Below are 18,587 nucleotides of genomic sequence, written 5' to 3'. Positions count from 1 at the left end.
GGAAGAAGTATAAGCCGCCCAGTAATGCATTATGGGGCAGAATTTAAAGGGATGCAATCAGTCCAACTACATGACAGCTGAGAGAGGCTAACGAGATGAGGAACTGAACACCACAACAAAGAAAACTCAAGGAGGAGGTTCTGAAAGGCTTCTGTCAGAGCTTCTCAGCTGTCTGGTTGTGACAAAGAGGCAATGTCCTGAAAGAAGAAATGTTCTACCTACTGATTTTTTTTAACTATACCATGCCAGACAATATTTTAGCAAGTGATTAATTAAGAGACGGTGTTCTATGCAAAGTATTACAGATACAGTATAGTATAATGTACCAGTTATGATGACCAGAAGCTGTGGAGACCCATAAAAAAATTAGATGTCCAATGAACCTTTCAGCAATTGTCATTAATTTTTTTAGTTTAGACAGAGTACATATTTCATATTCTCTTCAATATTTTTATTCATAGGCCCAGTTGCCAGATTCAGCAATGTTTGCAATATAAATTTTTACACAGTATTTGCTTCCATTTCTTTATGTAATTCGTTTACATTACATTTCATCTACATTATAAAATTAGTAGACAACATACAAATTAGGTGCAAATTGAGGTTTCCTAGACACCTTCCAGACACACTGCATACTCCCCACTGAAAAACAAAGGATTCTGCTCAAAGTGATGCCATCCACTGAATTACACTCTCGTACCCACTGCATACATCTTTGCAGTTTCTGTCTGAGGTGGAGAATACAACTTGCTTGCGGAACTTCTTGCACGAAGGTAGGTTTTTCTGGAAGAATATGAATGGTTCCTTGCATATCTTGCTTCTGGAATAAATACATACAGTACATAAATGAACTTCTGCAAAAACTGGAAAGTTTTTGTGTTTCACTTATGTTTATGCTGTTTACTTTTGTTTTTATTTTTTACACAAGAGTGCATGCCATGAACAGAGTTTGTATAGAAGGACTGTATTATGTCACTCCATGTGCTGCCATATGGATTCACAGGGTTCAACATACAGTAGTTTAGTATAGAGCACAGTACCTGGGAGTTGTATAAATACTTATGCAGTGAGCTCCCCCTAGTGGTGACTGCAAATCAGAATTTTATTATTTAACTATACCTGTGTGAAGTGAAGCAGGGGGTTTAAAGTCATGTCTCAGAAAACAGAGCTTCAACCTTAATTTTAAAAAAAACAACACATAAAACCTGCAGCTCAAAGTACCAACCATATAAGTCGGATGGAAGACAAGCAAATAGCTTAATGCTGAAGAAATGAATAACCTAGACTTATATTTAGCTGGTTTTGTAGAAATGATCTCTCCACTCAGCAATTGGATATTTCCAGCGATTTTAGGAAATCCAAAGGTTCTCACATATCCAAATTGGCATCCATTCTATGTTGCCAACATGAAATGCCTCCAGCTTCCAGCTCCATAAAGATCATCCAGTCGTTTCCAACAACCAACTCCAATCGATTCACAAATAGGTGAACAAGAAGTGTAGGCTGCCTCCATGATAAAAGATGAAAGTGGTTCTAGTATACTCACATTTAGAATAGTAAAATTCACATATCAAACAAATTAAAACCCTGCAGCATACTTACATTTTTTTTTGATACGCACATTTTATACATTGTGATTTTAATTTGTTTGATATGTGCATTTACTATTCTAACTGTAAAAATAACAAAACCCTTTTTATCATTTATCATGGAGGCACTTTTTTTCACCTATTTCTGATTAGATTGGAGATGGTCATTGGAAACCATTGGATAATCTTTATGGAGCTGAAAGCTGGAGGTGGTCGTGTTAGCAACATGGAGTAGATGCCAATGTGGATATGTGAGAACCTTTGCTTTTCCTGAAATTGTCGGAGATATCCAATTGCTTAGTGGAGAGAGCTTCATGACCAACTATGGCCGGGTTCACATCACCACTTATTTGTCTGTTCTTCTGATCCATCAGAAGATCAGAAAAATAAAGGGAAAAAAAGGATCCTGCATTTAAAGCATCCATTATGCTCAGTTATGCACATTTTGCATCCATTTTAGTTGTTTCCATCTGAGATCCGTTATTTTTTATGGAAAAAAAAGTCCTGCATGCATGTCATCTTCACTGTGGGCATCAATGTGCTTGGAACCCCTTCTCCCATATTAAATCCTGCTCTGTAAGGCAGGTCTCCCCTAGATACTATGGAACTGGGGGAAAGGAGGACCTTCATAACATATTATGCATCAGATTGTGCCACGATTTGCTGTGTCGCTGAATCTGTAACAAAACCTTTAAAGGAGCTACATCGAAGAACAGTATGGGCTCATGAATCTTGTGGGCAATATATAATGGATGTATACCATACAGATCTGCAATACTATCATCCTAACACTGGTTGAGTACCAACGTTAATCATCATAAGAAACATAAAATGTAAAATAATGAATTTAATCGCAAGAAAGAAAAAGAAAGGAGAGAAAATATTAGAACTCTATTAAGGTCCCTGTCCCTCAAATATGTGCATTGTTTATAATTGTGCTAACTTTCCTGAAGTGAACTTTGGCAATGAAGTGCCTATATGGTAGAAATAAATTGTTTTCTGAAGACGGAAATGTGTTTGAATAACACTTGGGTGCTAGCGATAATACAAGGTTTAGATCAAGTTCACTGCACCATTTATCAAGCCAGCTGGCAGAACTTATAGTTAACAGTACAGGAGCTTCAATTTGCTGATGCAATCTAAAATTCCAGAATGAATTATATGTTTTTATGTACAATGTGCTTGGGAGAGTGCTCCACGTTAGTTGAAGGCAGGAAGAAAATGTATTATTTCAATCAACAATAATAGAAATCAGAAAGGTATTATCCTTTAAGGGGATTTTATTTAACAATCCCATCTCAGATCCAAGTCAACCAGAGAAGTTGATTACCTGAGAAGGTGGGTCATCTCACTCTACTTTTATTTTAGGAGCGTATTCCTGCAAATGGGCAAACAGCTACATCCAGTGGATGACACAGGAACTGGAACTGTTCCCATGCCATCCGCAGTGGGTGCTGCCTGTAATGTCCAGTCTTGGCCGTTTAACCCTTAAGGCCTTTTTACACTGCCCGGTGGTCAGGCAGATTATTGGGAATCTGCCCCTGTAAACCGATCACCCAATGACCAAGGAAAACACTTGTTCATTGGGTAATACAACCATTAGTGTGGTAACCTAAATTATCATTTCTAGGCAGCAGATTGTGCTATCTAAACAGCACTCTGCTGCCCATAAACAATGCAGCTGTATAAGGAAGAGCAATGGCATTAAAGATCGCTAGTTAGGGCGGTGTAAAGGGGCCCTTGGATGCAACAGTTAATAACGTCTGTGGCATATAAGTTGTTAGACATTGGGAGAGGTATCCCTATGTCAACCCTTTGGCAACCCATGATGTGGTCTCCCTTTGCCGATAGGTTAGTATGGCATCCAGGAGCCTAACAACAAAAGATAAAAGCAAAACCTAATAGACTGCAGTTTGTTACTGACAGGCAGTAATGATTTTGTATACTGAGTATACCAAAGTATTATGGAGGCGATCAAACAATCACATTGTGAAGTCCACTAGAAGGCTTAAAAAAATAATTAAAACTTATTAATATAAAAAAATACACAGTAAAAAAATACACATATCCTGGTATTCAACTAGTTTAATGAAGTTAACACATTCTTTAAACTACACAGCAAATAATGTAAAAAAATTAATTCTAAACATGTAGAACGTCTTATTTTTTCTATTCCACACCCCCCAAAAAATAAAAGTGCATAAATAATGTGATATATACCCTAAAATATTTTTATTAACAAATATTACTTGAAAAGGTTATGATTTAGCTCTTGAAATGTGGCAACGTAAATATTTTTCCTATGAAATATGCTATTGTGCAAAGAAATTAAAATAAATATAAAAAAGGAAAAATTATACTGGTACTGGTATCACAGTAATGATACCGATGCATAGAATATAGGTAGCATGCTATTTATGCTGCACAGAAAAGGGCACAAAATTTCAAATGCAAAAAAAACTTTAAAAAAAACTAGGACGCTATGGACGCTTTTAAGTGCATTTTCTAATTATTAAATTGTGTATATTTTGAGCTTAAATATTTTTTTCTAATAGAGCTTAAAAAAAAAAATTTGAACTGTTTTTCCCCTACAACCTGCATCTTTTCATATACAGTGAAGAACAGAAGTATTTGAACACCCTGCGATTTTGCAAGTTCTCCCACTTAGAAATCATGGAGGGGTCTGAAATTCACATTGTAGGTGCATTCCCACTATGAGACACAGAACGAAAAAAAAAAAAAAAAGGAAATCACGTTGTATGATTTTTAAAGAATGTATTTATCTTGCACTGCTGATCCCACTTGAAACCAGTATTTGAACACCTGAGAAAATCAGTGTTAATATTTGGTACAGATGCCTTTGTTTGCAATTACAGAGGTCAAACGTTTCCTGTAGTTCTTGAGCAGGTTTGCACACACTGCAACAGGGATTTTGGCCCACTCCTCCACACAGATCTCCTCTAGATGTGTCAGGTTTCTGTCACTGACCAACACAGAGTTTCAGCTCCCTCCATGGATGTTCTATTGGATTTTGGTCTGGTGACTGCTGAACCCACTTGTATTTGAACACCTGAGAAAATTAGTGTTAATATTTGGTACAGAAGCCTTTGTTTTCAATTATAGAGGTCAAACGTTTCCTGTAGTTCTTGACCAGGTTTGCACACACTGCAACAGGGATTTTAGCCCACTCTTCTACATAGATCTTCTCTAGATCTGTCAGGTTTCGGGGCTGTCGCTGACCAACACGGAGTTTCAGCTCCCTCCAAAGATGTTCTATTGAATTTAGGTCTGGTGACTGGCTAGGCCACTCCAGAACCTTGACATGCTTCTTACGGAGCCACTCCTTGGTTATCCTGGCTGTGTGCTTCGGGTCGTTGTCATGTTGGAAGACCCAGCCACAACCCATTTTCAATGCTCTGACTGAGGGAAGGAGGTTGTTGCTCAAAATCTCACAATAAATGACCCCATTCATACTCTCCTTAAAACAGTGCAGTCGTCCTGTCCCCTTCGCAGAAAAGCACTCCCATGCTTCACAGAAGGGATGGTGTTCTTGGGATGCAACTCATCCTTTTTCCTCCAAACACAACGAGTGAAGTTTAGACCAAAAAGTTCTACTTTGGTCTCATCTGATCACATGACTTTATCTCATGCCTCCTCTGGATCATCCAGATGGTCATTGGCAAACTTCAGATGGGCCTGGACATGTGATGACTTGAGCAGGGGAATTTTCCGTGCAATGCATGATTTGAAACCATGACAATGTAGTGTTCTACTGACAGTGACCTTTAAAACTGTGGTCCCAGCTCTCTTCATGTCATTGACCAGCTCCTCCCTTGTAGTTCTGGGCTGATTCCTCACCTTTCTTATCATCAGTGATACCCCACGAGGTGAGATCTTGCATGGAGCCCCAGTCTGAGGGAGACTGACAGTTGTCTTTAACCTCTTCTATTTTCTAACAATTGCTCCAACAGTTGATCTATTTTCACCAAGCTGCTTGGCAATTTCCCTGCAGCCCTTTCCAGCCTTGTGGAGGTCCACGATTTTTTATCTGGTCTCTTTTGACAGCTCTTGGGTCTTGCCCATGGTAGTAGTTGGTGTCTGACTGACTGTGGGGTGGACAGGGGTCTTTAAAGAGCTCAGTCAGGTGCTACTAAGTTAGATTAAAAAGTGGAGTGGAGGTGGACTTTTTAAAAGTCACAGTAACAGGTCTTTGAGAGCTAGAATTCTTGCTGTTTCTCAGGTGTTGAAATACTTATGTTCAGCAGTGCAAGACAAATAAATTCTTTAAACATCATACAATGTAATTTCCTGATTTTTTATTTATTTAGTGGGAATGCACCTACAATGTGAATTTCAGACCCCTTCATGATTTCTAAGTGGGAGAACTTGCAAAATTGCAGGGCGTTCAAATACTTCTGTTCCTCACTGTATATTCCAGGCTGTTCTTTCACAGTAAAATCTTGTATGATGGCCTAACCTGTAACTCTTCTCTCTCCTCTCTTGAGAGCACATACACACTCATATAATAAGCTGAATTATTATCACTTATCAATTTAATCCTCAATTGTATCAATGATTTGTAGTGCTGTTTTATGTTTTGTGTTGCCACATGGGAGGAACCTAATCAAGATCATATAAAAGACAGAGGCTGTTTGTTGAAAACTAGGTAGATTTTCCTAAGGCTACTTCAGTCCATGTACAGAAATGGTGGTCAGCCAAGTTGAATAACTAATGGTTGGTAGGCAACGTGGACTAGATCAGCCAACTTAATAAACAAAAAGGAAGGTAAATAAACATAACTGTAAATTAATGTAACAGTATTTTTACTGTACAGTAAGGTCTATAAATATTGGGACATCGACACAATTATAACATTTTTGGCTCTATACACCACCACAATGGATTTGAAATAAAATGAACAAGATGTGCTTTAACTGCAGACTTTCAGCTTTAATTTGAGCGTATTTACATCCAAATCAGGAGAACGGTGTAGGAATTACAACAGTTTGTATTTGTGCCTCCCACTTGTTAAGGGACCAAAGGTAGTGGGACAATTGGCTTCTCAGCTGTTCCATGGCCAGGTGTGTGTTATTCCCTCATTATCCCAATTACACTGAGCAGATAAAAGGTCCAGAGTTTATTTCAAGTGTGCTATTTGCATTTGGAATCTGTTGCTGTCAACTCTCAAGATGAGATCCAAAGAGCTGTCACTATCAGTGAAGCAAGCCATCATTAAGCTGAAAAAAAAAAAAAAAAAAAAAAAAACATCAGAGAGATAGCAAAAACCTTAGGTGTGGCCAAAACAACTGTTTGGAACATCCTTAAAAAAGAAAGAATGCACCGATGAGCTCAGCAACACCAAAAGACCCGGAAGACCACCGAAAACAACTGTGGATGACCGAAGAATTATTTCCCTGGGGAAAAAAAACACTCTTCAAAACAGTTGGCCAGATCAAGAACACTCTCCAGGAGGTAGGTGTATGTGTGTCAAAGTCAACAATCAAGAGAAGACTTCACCAGAGTGAATACAAAGGGTTCACGACAAGATATAAACCATTGGTGAGCCTCAAAAACCAGGCAAGATTAAAGTTTGCCAAATGACATCTAAAAAAGCCTTCACAGTTCTGGAACAGCATCCTATGGACAGATGAGACCAAGATCAACTTGTACCAGAGTGATGGGAAGAGAAAAGTATGGAGAAGGAAAGGAACTGCTCATGATCCTCAGCATATCACCTCATCAGTGAAGCATGGTGGTGATAGTGTCATGGCGTGAGCCAATGGAACTGGTTCTCTTGTATTTATTGATGATGTGACTGCTGACAAAAGCAGCAGGATGAATTCTGAAGTGTTTCAGGCAATATTATCTGCTCATATTCAGCCAAATCCTTCAGAACTCATGGACAATGACCCAAAGAGGTTTTTAAGGAAAATAAGTGGAATGTTATGCAATGGGCAAGTCAATCACCTGACCTGAATCCGATTGAGCTTGGATTTCACTTGCTGAAGACAAAACTGATGGGAAAATGCCCCAAGAACAAGCAGGAACTGAAGACAGTTGCAGTAGAGGCCTGGCAGAGCATCACCAGGGATGAAACCCAGCATCTGATGATGTCTATGCGTTCCAGACTTCAGGCTGTAATTGACTGCAAAGGATTTGCAACCAAGTATTAAAAAGTGAAAGTTTGATTTATGATTATTATTATTATGTCCCATTACTTTTAGTCCCCTGACAAGTGGGAGGCACATATTCAAACTGTTGTAATTCCTACACCGTTCACCTGATTTGGATGTAAATGCCCTCAAATTAAAGCTGACAGTCTGCAGTTAAAGTACATCTTGTTTGTTTCATTTCAAATCCATTGTGGTGGTGTATAGAGCCAACAATTTTAGAATTGTGTGGATGTCCCAATATTTATGGACCTGACTGTATGTACAGGGCCTTGCAAAAGTATTCACCCCCTTGACTTTTTCCGTGTTTTGTTACATTACAGCCTTAAGTTCAATGTTTTGTTAATCTGAATTTTATGTGATGGATCAGAACACAATAGTCTAAGTTGGTAAAGTGAAATGAGAAAAAATATAAATAAAACTATTGTTTAGATATAGAAAACAGAAAATTGGCATGTGCATATGTATTCACCCCCTTTGTTAGGAAGCCCATAAAAAGCTCTGATGCAACCAATTACCTTCATAAGTCACATGATTAGTGAAATGATGTCCACCTGTGTGCAAGCTAAGTGTCACATGATCTGTCATTACATATACACACTTTTTTTGAAAGGTTCCAGAGGCTGCAACACCTAAGCAAGAGGCATCACTAACCAAACACTGCCATGAAGACCAAGGAACTCTCCAAACAAGTAAGGGACAATGTTGTTGAGAAGTACAAGTCAGGTTTAGGTCATAAAAAATATACAAATCTTTGATGATCCCCAGGAGCACCATCAAATCTATCATAACCAAATGGAAAGAACATGGCAACAGCAAACCTGCCAAGAGACGCCCGCCCACCAAAACTCACGGACCGGGCAAGGAGGGAATTCATCAGAGAGGCAGCAGAGAGACCTAAGGTAACCCTGGAGGAGCTGCAGAGTTCCACAGCATCTGTACATATCTGTACATAGGACGACAGTAAGCCGTACGCTCTATAGAGTTGGACTTTATGGCACAGTGGCCAGAAGAAAGCCATTACTTTCAGCTAAAAACAAAAAGGCATGTTGTGAGTTTGCGAAAAGGTATGTGAGAGACTCCCAAAATGTATAGAGGAAGGTGCTCTAGTCTGATGAGACTAAAATTGAACTTTTCAGCTATCAAAGAAAACGCTATGTCTGGCGCAACCCAACACATCGTATCATCCAAAGAACACCATCCCCACAGTGAAACATGGTGGTGGCAGCATCATGCTGTGGGGATGTTTTTCAGCAGCCGGGAATGAGAAACTGGTCAGATGGATGGTGATAAATACAAGGATATTCTTGAGAAAAACCTGTACCACTCTGGGTGTAATTTGAGGCTAGGACGGAGGTTCACCTTCCAGCAGGACAATGACCCTAAACACACTGCTAAAGCAACACTTGAGTGATTTAAGGGGAAACATGTAAATGTGTTGGAATGGCGTAGTCAAAGCCCAGATCTCAATCCAATAGAAAATCTATTGTCAGACCTAAAGATTGTTGTTCACAAGCACAAACCATCCAACTTGAAGGAGCTGGAGCAGTTTTGTAAGGAGGAATGGGCAAAAATCCCAGTGGCACGATGTGGCAAGCTCATAGAGACTTATCCAAAGCAACTTGGCGCTGTGATTGCCGCAAAAAGTGACTCTACAAATAATTGACTTTAGGTGGGTGAATAGTTAAGCACATTGACTTTTTGTGTTTGCTTCACAATAAAAAAATATATATACATCATCAAAGTTGTGGGCATGTTCTGTAAATTAAATGATGCAAATCCTCAAACAATCCATATTAATTCCAGGTTGTGAGGCACCAAAACACGAAAAAAGTCAAGGGGGTGAATACTTTTGCAAGGCACTGTATGTAGATTGTTTTAGTACATGTAAAACCTACCTTTAAAAAAGTAATGACAAGCAATGAGTAGAGCACCACATAAAAAGCATCCCAGGGATCCAACCATTCCAAGCCAGCAAGACCAACCAAACTTGTATTGGATTCCCAAAAAAACATTATTTATAATCAAAGTCGACCGTTCCACATAAACGTCAATGGCATACCACACCGAGCCAATGATCCCAGGGACACCTGGAGGAGTAAGCGAGCCACCAATAATATTAGTAGATATATAATACTGCAGCATTCACTCAATAGTGCAAGCAAATAATAAGTATGATTGCGATGGAAAACATAAAATAATTCACACGCTGGTTTCAAACTTGGGAAAGCCTTTGAATTACATCATAGTAATCCAGATTATTAAGGTTTAAGACAAGTCTTTCCTTGTTACACCCTGTTTTATTATCAGAGATGAAAAGGTCTGGTGCACTTTATATTCTTTGTAATAGCGGCAGTACAATCTGAGGGATCATTCTCATAATAGTAGACTTAATGAGGAAAAACCTGAAAAGCAAAGATGTTAAGACATTCACATAGATGAAAATTTAGCTAAACTAAAAAGTGAACACTGGAAGGCTCTGCAATTAAATTTACATTATAATTATCCTAAGGGATTCTCACGTTGTTGTTTTTGTATCTCCATGGGACCACTAACTGAGAAGGGAAAGAGGACAATGTTAAGGCCCCTTTACACGGCAAATCATTTTTGTGACTGCATAAATGATCTATTACCCGATGAATGAGCATTTCGGATAATCACTAACGAGCATTCCTATGAATGCTAGTTAACGATTATCAGCCCGTGTATAGGGCCCTTTAGTGATGAGTGCCAGTGATGGTCCTCCAATAATCTAACATTTTTCGATAATTTATTGGGGGGAAAAAAGTAAGTTTTTTTTAGTTTTTTTACCTATAAAGCCAGTTAATTGATGAAAACATCCAAATTTTAGATTGGATATAGTCAGTAGCCAATTATTACTGTAGCAGTAAAAATATGTTATTAAAGTGACCCTCAATATTAAGAAAATGAACAGAACACGAGCAAGAAGTGTCTTGGACTACTTGGACTAGTCTGTGAAGCAGTATAGTCATCTTGGATGGTAGAAGGGATCAGCAACTGATGGATCTGCAGCTGAAAAGATGAAAAGGAGGACATCATGTAGATGCTCTGTTCATTGGCCCGTATATTTCACCATATAAGACGCACCTAGGTTTTAGAGGAGGAAAACAAGAAAACTAATATTTTTCCTTAGAACTCAGATCAGACCAGCAATCACACCCCCAATGTTAATAAGACCCCAACAAGACCTCAGATCAGACCCCCAACCTAGGTTTTAGAGGAGGAAAACAAGAAAACAAATATTTTTCCTTAGAACTCAGATCAGACCAGCAATCAGCCCCCCAATGTTAATAAGACCCCAACAAGACCTCAGATCAGACCCCCAATAAGAGCCCCATGCCTCTAATCAGCCCCCTTTGCCTCATATCAGCCCCCTTTGCCTCATATCAGCCCCCATTGCCTCTCATATTAGCCCCCAGCAGTCCCTATTGCCTCATATTAGCCCCCATTGCCTTTTATGTTAGCTCCCGTTGCCTCAGATCAGCTCCCAGCAGCCTCATATTGTCTCAGTTTAGCCCCCAGCAGCTACATATTGCCCCACATCAGCCCCATATTGCCCCATATCAACCCCCAGCAACTTCATATTGCCCCCAGATCAGTTCCCAGTATCTCCATATTGCCCCCAGTATCTCCATATTGCCACCAGATCAGTCTTCAGCATCTCCATATTGCCCCCAGATCAGTACCCAGTATCTCCATATTGCCCCCTGCATCGCCATATTGCCCCAGCATCAGTCCCCAGCATCTCCATATTGCCCCCAGTATCTCCATATTGCCACCAGATCAGTCCCGAGCATCTCCATATTGCCCCCAGCATCTCCCTATTGCCCCTAGCATCTCCATATTTCCCCCGGCATCACCATATTGCCCCCAGCATCAGTGCCCAGCATCTCCATATTGCCTCTTGTTTTATAAAATAAAATAAACACTTACCTCTCCTGCTCCTGGACGCCGCCGCTCCTCACCTACATCGTGATCCTCTTCATCCTGCTGTCAGCTGCGCAGTGAAGGCTGTGCACAGGGTGAGATCACAGAGCACACTCACGCTGTGCGCAGCCTTCACAGCCAACAGCCGAGGACCAGGAAGCGGTGAGTACAGAGCCTTCACCGCTTCCTGGTCCTCCGGTACTAATAAGCTCATCCATAATGGAAGCGCTCATTAGTATTCACCCCATAAGACGCAGGGGCATTCCCCCCCCCCCCCCCCACACACACACTTTTTTGGGGAAAAACAATACGTCTTATGGGGCGAAAAATACTGTTTTTTTTTCTTCTCTTGAACCAGAGAAATGCTTTAAAGGGTACCTTTGAGAAGGTAGCCTATAAATCCTTCATACCAGCGTTGGCCATTCAAGTCTGCCTATAACCCCTGATGAAGCCAGATTAGCTGGCGAAACATGTTGGGGGGCGGAATTTAGGTTTTAATTTGCTGCACTCCATTTGACTTTAGACTGCAATCTGTGTGCTTGATGCAACAACATTTTGTGTGAGCACGCCTGTTCGACAATTACACCCCAATCGTGGGGGGATATTAGATTATAAAGCACAATGCAATACCCTAGCAAATAGAGCAGGGTGTGTGTTGAAAGGCAGTGCGGGTTGAGTGCACCCCCGCCTGCAGATATACACTTTATATCAGTCAATAATAGCATCTATATATGGGGAACAGTTAGTTTTAATCTTTCAGTTAGCTCACTTGTCATATTTGTTCACTTGTTTTAATAAAGAAGTAAAAGTTAAGTTTTAGTGTCTGGGACAAGAGTGGTTAGTAGCCTTTTAGGCATAAGCTTTTGTTATAGTAAAAACCCTCCCCAGATAGGGTCCTCTGTAGAAACTGTATTTCCAATATTATAACTGTACAAAATCATCTGTTCTAATTTGCTCCGTTATTCCTCATGACAATATATAAATAAGCCACATAACGTGGCTGTGGTTGTGCAGCCAAGTGGGATTATTTTAACTGATTACAGGGTGGATAGCTAGGTGGGTGGGGGGGGGACAACTGAGGCATGTGCCCTGGGTGCAGCCAAGACCGAGGGAGGGCAGCCCCAGCAAGGTCGCTCAGTAAAAAAATTGTTCAAAGCAGCCCAGTCCACACACTTATCAGTGACTTGTAAGCCATGCATAATGCTGCTACTGTATGTTCTCCTCCCACCCGACCTCTCCAGCATACTTGTATGTGACTTGTAAGTGAGCTCAGTCAGATAGCTGCTTTCTTATTTAGAAAATGATTTCTCTCTATTTTCTCTCTCATTTTGGAAAGTAGCTGATGTCTGACTCACACTTATTATTAAAGCAATTGTGACCAGCGTCTTCTCTTTTTGAAAGTTTATTTTTGATCAGACAAGGAAACAATTTCGCTTATAATAAGTCTTTCTCAAGCCATAGTATACACCACACATTGTGAGTTTAAATACATATAAAATAAGGGTTTTAACAATTCTTCCACTAATCATAGGCATTTGCATAATGTGAATTGTAAATTCCTCCATACATAAAACAGCTTCTTACATGTCCCCTCAGGAAAATTCATCAATGTGTGAGCTGCAAGATGGCCAGTGCCGTATGTCTCCTCAGCATCTCAGTTAATCCACTGCGCATGTCTTTGTATCACGTACATTACGTCTATCCAAACAGACTACGCATGTCACGTTGCGTGCTTTTCCCACAATTTTATCAGCAAGGACAATATACATACATTAGTTTGTCTATTCTCGGTCTCCTCCTGTGTATAGTGACCGGCATCGCCCATCCAGTAGTAGGCATCATATTTCTACGATACCCACCACTCATGTTGCAGCACTACAGAAAGACACCCACCATCAGTAGGGTTCCATCTGTGTGCTCCGGTTTCACATTCACACCTTTGGGAGACATCATGTCTTTTGTCATGCCATCCATATATCCTGTCCCTATATACCAGTTCTTCTGCTGTAGAGACATACTTCCAATCTTGCCAATCCGCAGCTCACCTTAACCAGAGGGAACACAAAGAAGAAACGGGTTAGATATACATTCACAGTGCTTTTCCACATATCACCTAAAAGTGATGAAAATCCTAAAAAAAATCCCATGAGAACACATACTGTATACCAGTGATGGCTAACCTTGGCACTCCAGCTGTGGTAAAACTACAACTCCCAAGATGCCCCCCTTGCTTGGCTGCTCTTAGAACTCTATAGAAATAAATGGAGCATGCTGGGAGTAGTAGTTTCACCACAGCTGGAGTGCCAAGGTTAGCCATCACTGCTGTATACTAATAAAAAAAAAACTCAATTTCAACTCCTTCTTACACAATATGCCTTCCCTGTCACCACCTCTATGAAGAGGGGGTACAGAGTCAATAACCCTAAATCTCAATTGCTTAACAGAATGTCCCTTTTCTACATGTATATCTCTCTTTGATCCTATAGATTTCCCCATGGTAAGAATTGGTAAATGTATCACCTTTTAACATGTTTCCACAGTTGCAACATCCCAAACATGGAAACATGTCAGACCATCTTTTTTCATTGATCCAATATCAGATTTATTAATCTATCCTTCAGAATCCTATTCCGTCTATATGACATTAATGGATCCTGCTTGAACTCTATCACATGCGGACAACCCTTCTCAAGCATTACCTAATCCTGCCTCAAAAGCTGTGCTATTTTGGGGCTTAACTCTCCAAATGTAGAGACAAAGGGTATAGGTAACCATGTATCTTTCCTCTTCCTCATACTTGTCTCAATTTGTTTCTCTCTTTTATCCAGAAGTATCTGTGTGCCAAGTCTGCACAAGAGGCCATCCTGATATCACCATTGCGCAAATCTGGCACACGTTTCATGAACTCTCGTCTGTAATTTATTTTCATTCGACACAATCTGCCTTACTCTCAGAAGTTGACTCCATGGTAAAGAGTCAATCATATGTTTTGGGTGGTTACTCCAGTAGTATAACAGGTTATTCCTATCTGTTGATTTAACAAAAATATCAGTCTTAATCACACCTTCTTCTACATATACCCAAACATCCAAAAACTGAATTGACTGTTTTGATTTAGTCATAGTGAAGGTGAAACCCTCTACACACTGGTTTAAATATTTATAGAACTCATCCAGGGTTGTCTCATTACCCATCCATATCATAAAGATATTGTCGATGTAGCACCACCAACTCAGGATGTGCTCCCCAAATTTAGACCTGAACACATGCCGATCCTCGAACTGTACCATAAAGATTTTGGCATAAGTTGGGGCCACGTTCAATCCCATCACCATTCCCCTCCTCTGCCAATAGAGGTCATCCCCAAAGAGGAAATAATTCCTCCCGAGGACAACCTCCAACAGTCCGAGGATCACCCGTGCACTGGGTGGAGCACATCCCAAGTCGGCCAGCACCAAATCAACGGCATCCAAACCTGATTCATGTTTAATGGACATATACAATGATGTAACATCAGATGTTACCAAATAGTATCCACTTATGAATACATCTTTTAACTTTGTCAAAAGGTCAGAGGTATCTTTGACAGAAGAGGGCACAGCTGTGACAAAACATCGAATGGCTATTGGACTAAAAATTGAACCCCTACCAGACACAATAGGTCTGCCAGGGGGATCCTTTAAATCCTTATGTATCTTCAGGAGCATATATAATTCTGGTGTGATTGGATTTTCAACAAAAAGAAATCTAGCCAGATGTCTATCAATAATTCCCCTTTCTTAGGCATTGTTTATGTTTTCTTCTATTTCTCTCTTAATTTCAAACTTAGGATCCTTGCTCAATTTGGTATATACCTCCCCATCAGATTTAGGGTTATTGACTCTGTACCCCCTCTTCGTAGAGATAGTGATAGGAAAGGCCTATTGCGTAAGAAGGCGTTGAAATGGATTCATACACTGCAATCATTACAACCAAGAAGGTTAAATATAGAGTTCAATGTAAGTCATCTTCGGTGGGAAGAAGGGCCTTGGCAAGAGAGGTGACCAAGAACCCAATGGTTACTGTGGCTAAGCTCCAATAATAATGTGTGCAGATGGGAAAATCTTCAAGAAGGTTAACCATCACTGCAGAACTCCATCAATATGGGATTTATGTGGCCAAAAAGAGCCCTCTCCTAAGTAAAAGACACATGAAAGTTTGCAAAAAAAAGCATATAAAGGACTATTGGACTGAGAAAAACAAGATTCTCTGGTCTGATGAAACCAAGATTGAACTTTTTACCTTAAAGCATCTTGCCAGGCACTGCCCAATACTATCCCTACAGTAAAGTGTGTTAGTAGCATCATGTTGTAGGTGTGTTTTTTAGGGGCTGTGACAAACAGGAGACTGGTCAAAGTTGAGAAAAATCTGAATGGAGCAAAGCCCTGAGATTTTCTTAATGAAAACCTGTTCCACTGGGCTCTGGTCCTCAGACTAGGCCAAAGGTTTACCTTCCAACAAGACAATTACCCTAAGCACACAGTGAAGACAAGACAGAAGTGACTTAGGGAAAACTTTGTGAATGTCCTTGAGTGGCGGAACCCAATCGAACATCTCTAGAGAGACCTGAAAATGGCTTTCCACCAGCAGTCCCCATCCAACCTGGGCTTGACAGGATCTGCAAAGAAAAATGGCAAAAACTCCCCAAATCCAGGTATGCAAAGCATGTAGCATCATACCCAAGAAGACTGGAGGCTGTAATCGCTGCCAATGGTGCTTTAACCAAGTACCGAGTAAAGGGTCTGAATACTTACGTCAATGCAATATTTTAATTTTTCCTTTTAAATAAATCAGCAAAGATTTCTAACATTCTGTTTTCACTTTTTCATTTTGGGTTACAGATGAGTGCAGAATGATGGTGAAAATGTAAACTTTTTTAAATTTAAGCACAAGGTGGCAATATAACAAAATGTGAGACAAATGCACTGTAGAGAGGCTGTCCCAGTAGACAGCCTGCACCAGAATTATCACAGAGGGTCAGGCTGGATGATGAATGTGCTGCAGGGATACACACTTTCGTCTAACTTTATAAAAATTATTGGTTGGCTTAGTTTCTGACAGAATGATATGCCAGAATTGTGGAGCAAGTTTGGTGCTGAATGTGAACATATTAGACCACGTCCTTTCTCCCATTAAGCCACACAACCTTGTCAGACTAGACTCAGATAATTGCTCTAAACCTAGATCTGCCAAATTATGCCACATTTTGACACAATTTTCACTAAAATATAAGTGTACTCACATGAGTAAATGTGGGCCATTGTGTGATGAGTTGTGCGGGGCCTAATGAGTGTGTACAGTGTTGGATGGAAGCATGTAGGGCCCACCAGTAAAATTATTTCTAGGGACCTACTGTAGAGGAACATGATCACCATTCGCAGATCCCTAAAACTGCCCCAACACACATTTATTTTCAGTAGTAGCCTATTACCTAGCCTGTACCTCAGACTGTTCTGTCTTAGAGACCCTGTCTCTGTGCTTGTCATCTCAGCCACATGATGCCTCTATTCTAAGATAAAAATAAAAAAAGGGTAGTTTTATTTTACAAATCTAGCATGTTTTTTTATATGCTCACATATGTTGGTTGAAATGCTGTACACTGTGCCACTTCTGCAAGAGGTGGGGGGACTATGGGCACACCTGGCCCAGAAGCCCACCTCGGGATTTACATACTGTGAATAATGATATCACTGACTGATATTTTTTACCTCTTGGGGACCCTCTACACATTTTTTTCAGATATTTAAAGTGCATATTAGCAATCTCTTTTAATAGCTTTTTTTTTTGTTAAAGCATTGAAAAACGTTTTGCGTTCTTTAAAGCATTTTCAAAATTCTTTAGAGAAGTCTATGGGAAAATGCCAGAAAAAAAATGACATACCTAGAGCATGCTGAGGTTTGAAAAGCAGACTTAAAAAATGAAAATGTGCCCAAATGCTGTGTATGTAGGCTTTCCAATATTTTGCTACAGGCTTTAAAGTAACATCTGGCTGCAGTGTCTTTCAACTAAAAAGGCGCAGTGAAAAGTGCCAATAAAAATGACACAGGTAAACAATTCTGAAACAGCATAAAGCCAAACTATGAGCCACATCAAGACATCTGTAATTCTTTGCCCTAGTACTTCTGGAGGAGAAATACTCTGCAGTGCATCCATGCATCTGACACACTGATATTATGATTGCCATTAGCATGCCCTAATTATCTCAGCCTTACCTCCAATAATGAGGGTAATTCCAGCCACATAACAGATTTTTAACTTGATGTGTGATTCATCGGTAAGGAATTTGACACAGTCGAGTCCCAGGAGAAGGAAAATGAAGCCAAACCCTGCCAGAATATCTGCTGTTATCATAAGACCTCGTGTCGCGACCAATTTCACTGGAAAAAAATAAAATAAATAAAAATGTAAAGTTTATGGGAAATTTTGTAGCACAAGTAGTCATGTTCTAGTGTGTGTTTTAGGATTACAAAAAATAAGATTACACAGTTTAATGCACTGATCATGTCTGACATTATCATTAATGTTCCTTAAGAGAAGTGCAACAGCGGCAATCTATGCTTTCCTAGTGATGTACCGCTCTTTGTAAAACTACAGTAAATTTGAAATGTGCTCACACAATGATGCTTAGAGGAATAGGCTGGATCCAGGCCAGGGGTGCGGAATGTCAGGAAGGGATAACGGTTTATAGCTTGTAGTTTGGGAGATTCAGTACCTCTGTGGAATTATACAAAGGGTTCCAAGGCTAACATAAAGCTTTTAAGACAGCATTGGCCATGATAATAATAAAAAAAAAAAAAAGGTCACGGGATGAGCAAATGAAACATTCAGACACTTCATTGGA

The 18,587-nt window shown here is 40.0% G+C and overlaps 1 protein-coding gene across 1 annotated transcript in view; it reads right to left on the bottom strand.

Moving 5' to 3' along the window:
- Positions 1-204: 204 nt before the first annotated feature.
- The window catches only part of CLDN16 (claudin 16), a 57,684-nt gene continuing 39,301 nt past the window's right edge, over positions 205-18,587 (bottom strand). The window contains exons 3-5 of the mRNA XM_044290833.1: positions 17,959-18,123; positions 9,658-9,849; positions 205-820 (exon numbers count right to left, since the gene is read on the bottom strand). Coding sequence (XP_044146768.1) covers positions 687-820; positions 9,658-9,849; positions 17,959-18,123 — 491 coding nt within the window. The 3' untranslated portion in view covers positions 205-686. The remainder of the gene's footprint in view (positions 821-9,657; positions 9,850-17,958; positions 18,124-18,587) is intronic.

Source organism: Bufo gargarizans, chromosome 4, assembly GCF_014858855.1.
Source record: "Bufo gargarizans isolate SCDJY-AF-19 chromosome 4, ASM1485885v1, whole genome shotgun sequence".
NCBI classification, from domain to species: domain Eukaryota; kingdom Metazoa; phylum Chordata; class Amphibia; order Anura; family Bufonidae; genus Bufo; species Bufo gargarizans.
This window is presented reverse-complemented; position numbering and strand designations above follow the sequence as displayed.